Source organism: Notothenia coriiceps, unplaced genomic scaffold, assembly GCF_000735185.1.
Source record: "Notothenia coriiceps isolate Sejong01 unplaced genomic scaffold, NC01 NC01_scaffold00016171, whole genome shotgun sequence".
Taxonomy (NCBI): Eukaryota; Metazoa; Chordata; class Actinopteri; order Perciformes; family Nototheniidae; genus Notothenia; species Notothenia coriiceps.
In genome coordinates, this window is record NW_011348872.1 from 1 (window position 1) to 4,612 (window position 4,612).

Consider the following 4,612-nt stretch of genomic DNA (forward strand, 5'->3'; position numbering starts at 1 on the left):
CCCACCACACACTTCTCCGTCCTCTATTCTGTTTTCATTTACTCGTTCGTTATCTCGACAGCTTCAATCTTGTAGGCTACTCACTTCGTTTCTTGTAGCCCTCGAAAGGGTTTTGGAGGTTGATCCCTCGGTGAACGGGAGTTGAATGGCTTTCTTGTCCGCAGCAGCAGAAAGCATTTTCGAATGTTTGAATGAATCAAAGTGGGTCGCCACCGTCGATTTTCTCTTATGCTGCAACACACAGTTGCACGGGGTGCAGAATAGTTTCCCCCAACTTTTTGCCCGGTCTTTAGTAGAAATGTTCGTTGGTAAATGAGCTCTATACAGTGTTGTTTACATTCTGTGATGCGCGAGCTGATGACGTCACGTCAAGACGAGTTAACTTTTTTTTCTTCTCAACTTTGTGTGGAAAAATGCGGGGATTATGCGGCCTTTTGATAAATATGCGGCTTTTTAAAAATCTGCGCCATTTTGCTGATTATGCGGTAAATTCTGCGATCGCAGAATCGCGTTTTTCTGGAGGGTCTATATAATAACCTCACCTGTTCTCTCCTTTGATAGTGATGGAAAAAGCCGCTAGAGGGCTTTGTCACTGGAACGTAACCGTTTTAGCCTGTGGTTATATTTCTTTAGGAGGACATCTATGTAGCCTTTTTCCTTTGCACTGACCTTTCAGGAGGCCAAGGAACCATTTCAGGAATGTAGGACTCTAAAGTGCATTTAGACTGGACGAGCAAGATTCTGTATTTAGTACCAAGGCCATTGTCCCTGCTGCAAGGGTGGTACTAAATACTAACTTCTACTACGGCAAGACAACCATGAATCACTCAGAAGGTTCTTTTTGAATCATATTATTAGTTCCATAGTTTACAAACATGATGAGTCTGTGTTGTTTACTCATACATACTAGCCATGTTTTTAATATTCATGATAATTCCCTAATCTTTCTTTCTTCAGATCCAGTCAGAAAGCAGATACAAAATACACTAAAGGAGCTATAAGTTCCTCTTTATATATAGTTCCTGTGGTTCTGTAGTCTATGGAGCAACTTATCTAAAAAAAAAAAAGCAGATCTATTAATAACGTATGGCTTAAATACAACTCCCCGAAACTAAGAGACGGTTTGAAAGAAGATCAACGAGGCCTAAGGCTTTGGGTTTTCACAATAAAAGGAAAGGAAAGATGGAAAAATCCCATCCAACATGTGTATCCTCCTGAAGTAGACTGTGGCATAATATGTTTACAGTAATTGTGCCAAACTCTCACATTTAATTTGGCATGAATATATTGAAATACTCTGAAATGCTACAAGTGGCAGCTTTAATTAGACGTAACGGAGGCCATTTAGGCCAGGGCGGTGTGCTGGAGAGCGTCCTCCAGATGAAATGCTTCAGTGAAGGAGGAAGGAGCAGAAACGGCAGCGTGCGGTGAAACCAGTGGAGATGGCAGACACACACTCAGCGCAGTCCTCATCCAACGTCAACACCATTCACTGAGCCTGAGACACATCTGTGCTCACTGACAGGACAGCTACGCACAGGACGGCGCTCCACATAATCCATACACACACAATCATGGCGGAAAGGAGTGCTAACTGCTATTTAAACAGCACGCCATTTAAATAGCAGTCCCAGCACAATATGGCATTCAGCAGCAGCCAGGGTAGACGCCACTTTGGTTTTCTTACTTGGAAACGTGTCTCTATACACAAGAGTAAATTGTAAATAAATATTGTTGTGTTCCCGTTTCCTTAACCGCGTCACTGCAATTAGGCTTTCACATCATCATTTATGAAACGATGACAACTTCCTCCCTTAATGAGGTCTGTTCAAATGCACACACATGGCTTAGAATAGCATTGGCACACACTGGCAAAACAGGAACACACACACCGTGACTTTATATTGGCACGTATATTGAAAACCTGTATGTGTTTATGTGTGCGAGAAGAGAGGAACTGTCCCAGGGTTTGCTGACAAAAGTGGTTTTGACCAAACCACAAGAAAACAAGCTGAACCTTTTCTGCTAGACATGAGTCATATCTGTTTGTGATCACTGAAGAGAGGTGGATGAGAGTGTCCTCTTTGCTCCCCTCCTCTACTCCCCCCTCCTCTCCCTCTCCCTCTCCTCTCCTCTCCTCTCCTCTCCCCTCCTCTCCCCTCCTTTTTCTTTTCCAGCCGGGCCTCGTCACCTTTCACCCTCCCTGCATCCCTCAATCCTTCAAACTCTACATCTCTGTTAGCCTTCCAGCTCTATTTCTTAATTCTCTGTCCTTATTTCACACTCATCTGCACTTCCCTTCTCTCTGTCTCGTCTGCATTGCATTTGTAACGCTGCCTGTGCTTCTGACTGTTCAGCATTTGATCTGGTTATCTCTCGTGCTTAGCATTTGTTTCTTTCGCTTTACAGTATATCTTTTCACTTGAGCTCTTTTACAATGTTTCTCTTTCTTCTCGTTTCTTCTCTGCTTTTCCTCTCTGCATGTTTGTTGTTTCTGTCTTATCTCCCGCTCCTTTTCCACCTCCTTACCACTTCTATGTATGCCCTATAACACCTCTCTCCTACTCTCATCATCCCCTTTTCCTTCCTATGTCCACTCTGCTATTTCCCCTTTTCTGTACCCATTCTCCTTCTCCCTCTATTAAATGTATTTCTGTGTCCCCCCCCCATTTAACCATCCCATTTCCTTTCTCTGTTTCCTCTCTCCTACCCCATATTTCTCTGTCTTTGCTCTTTTTGTATGCAGCTCTCTCACATTCCAATGCATGAGTTCACCACAGCCGGCTTTAGGTGGTCAAAGGTAACAAATAATCATTACAAACCTTACTCAGTCACCACTATTTGACTATACATTTCATCCTTCATTCATGTCTTCACCATTCAGTTTTCTTTTTATTCCAATATATCACACTTTTATTGAAGTAACAGCAGCATGGGAACTTGTAAGTGTTGTACAGCTTGTGGTATGCATTCATTCATTCATGCTGATGTTAAAGCAGACCTCCTGTACCCAGTAAACTGAGTATTTTACCTGTCAAGTCTTATTTTATCTCTGAACAGGAACTGCTTTCAGATTTAGCTCATCTTCCTTTTTTTTTGCTGATGCCATGTGTTTTCTGAGGAAATATATGTACCTTTCTGATTATCTTTCTCTCTTGTTCTTTCTCTAAAAAAAACGTTTTTCTGTCCCACACTCCTTGCTTCTCTTTTTTTTTTGAGTAAAAGAGAAATAGGGAGTACACAACTAGAAAAAAGAGAGAAGGAAATACCCAAGGGAGAATGTATGACGTGTGCGAATTACAGTGACAACAAACATTAAACTTACAAACTGAAACACACCTCGACAAAGACAGAGATGAATTATAAATTATAGAAGAGAAAATAAAAGAAAACATGGTGAAAAAAATCATTTGATGTTCTAAAATAGAGCTTTCCATGTAAAAACAGAACAATTATTAAATAATTTCAAAAGAACAGAAGCTGTCAAATACCCACACACACAGAAACACACACATATAGGAAGCTGAAGGAAAACATCAATATATTAACACGTTAAAATATCTTACATTACGTGTGTGTGTGTGTGTGTGTGTGTGTGTGTGTGTGTGTGTGTGTGTGTGTGTGTGTGTGTGTGTGTGTGTGTGTGTGTGTGTGTGTGTGTGTGTGTGTGTGTGTGTGTGTGTGTGTGTCAGGTGGATGACCTGCTGGTTGCCATGGAGAAGGTGAAGCAGGAACTGGACGTGATGAAGGCCAAGCTGTCATCAACTCAACTCTCACTGGCTGAGAAGGAAGGTCACCTGACGTCGCTGCGGGCCGAGCGGCGGAAGCACCTGGAGGAGGTCCTGGAGATGAAGTAAGACACACACTTTATTTATGTTAACATGTAAAACAGCTGAACGTAAACATCGAGCGCCGGACATTTATGTAATTTATCATGTTTCCAAAGACACAAACACACCACTGGGGAAACATGTATTTCTATCTGTCTGCCTACATATTCCCCAGTCCCTAAAGCTGTCTATCTCCCCATTTTCCATCATTTTATTCAGATTTGAAAACATTTAAAGGCAGTTAGAAGAAAGAGGCTGTGTTTAAGGCTTTATTAGCAGTTGTGTAAGGCTGTACCACCACATTGTTTTTTCAAAAGAATTGCCAACAGGATCCGAATATCATCAGTTATTCAGGTACTTAATCCTACCTAAGTGGACACATTATCATTTTGATGATGGTGCTAGAGAAAAAGCCAGAGAAATGTATTTCAGTTCATCCTTAGGGAAACATATATGTGTTCTAAATTGAGACATTTCACTGAAAACCTCATAGTGGTGGGAGAGAAAAGGTTAAAGGATCATCAAAGTCAGTATGATTTATTATTCTGGGCATTTTCAATGTTTGTTCAAAGTTTCATGGCAATCCCTTCTATAGTTGGTATTTTGGTTTGGACTGACAGACTGACATTGCCACAGAGCCCCATTGCTATCACGGCACTTCAAAGCATTCTACATGATAGGCTAAAGGGCGGTGTTGGGGAATAACTTGCCCTGCATGTCCTCCTTCGCCCTGTGACACAGCTGACCAACCTTGAGCAGCCGTTATCTCCATAAGGATCCAG

General features: G+C 41.7%; 1 protein-coding gene across 1 annotated transcript in view; it reads left to right on the forward strand.

Annotated features, from left to right (window-relative positions):
• Positions 1-3,480: 3,480 nt before the first annotated feature.
• The window catches only part of LOC104949418 (ELKS/Rab6-interacting/CAST family member 1-like), a gene marked incomplete at its 3' end in the record, with an annotated part of 15,712 nt that continues 14,580 nt past the window's right edge, over positions 3,481-4,612 (forward strand). Inside the window, exons 1-2 of the mRNA XM_010775776.1 lie at positions 3,481-3,508; positions 3,692-3,853. Of these exons, the coding sequence (XP_010774078.1) occupies positions 3,714-3,853 (140 nt within the window). The remainder of the gene's footprint in view (positions 3,509-3,691; positions 3,854-4,612) is intronic.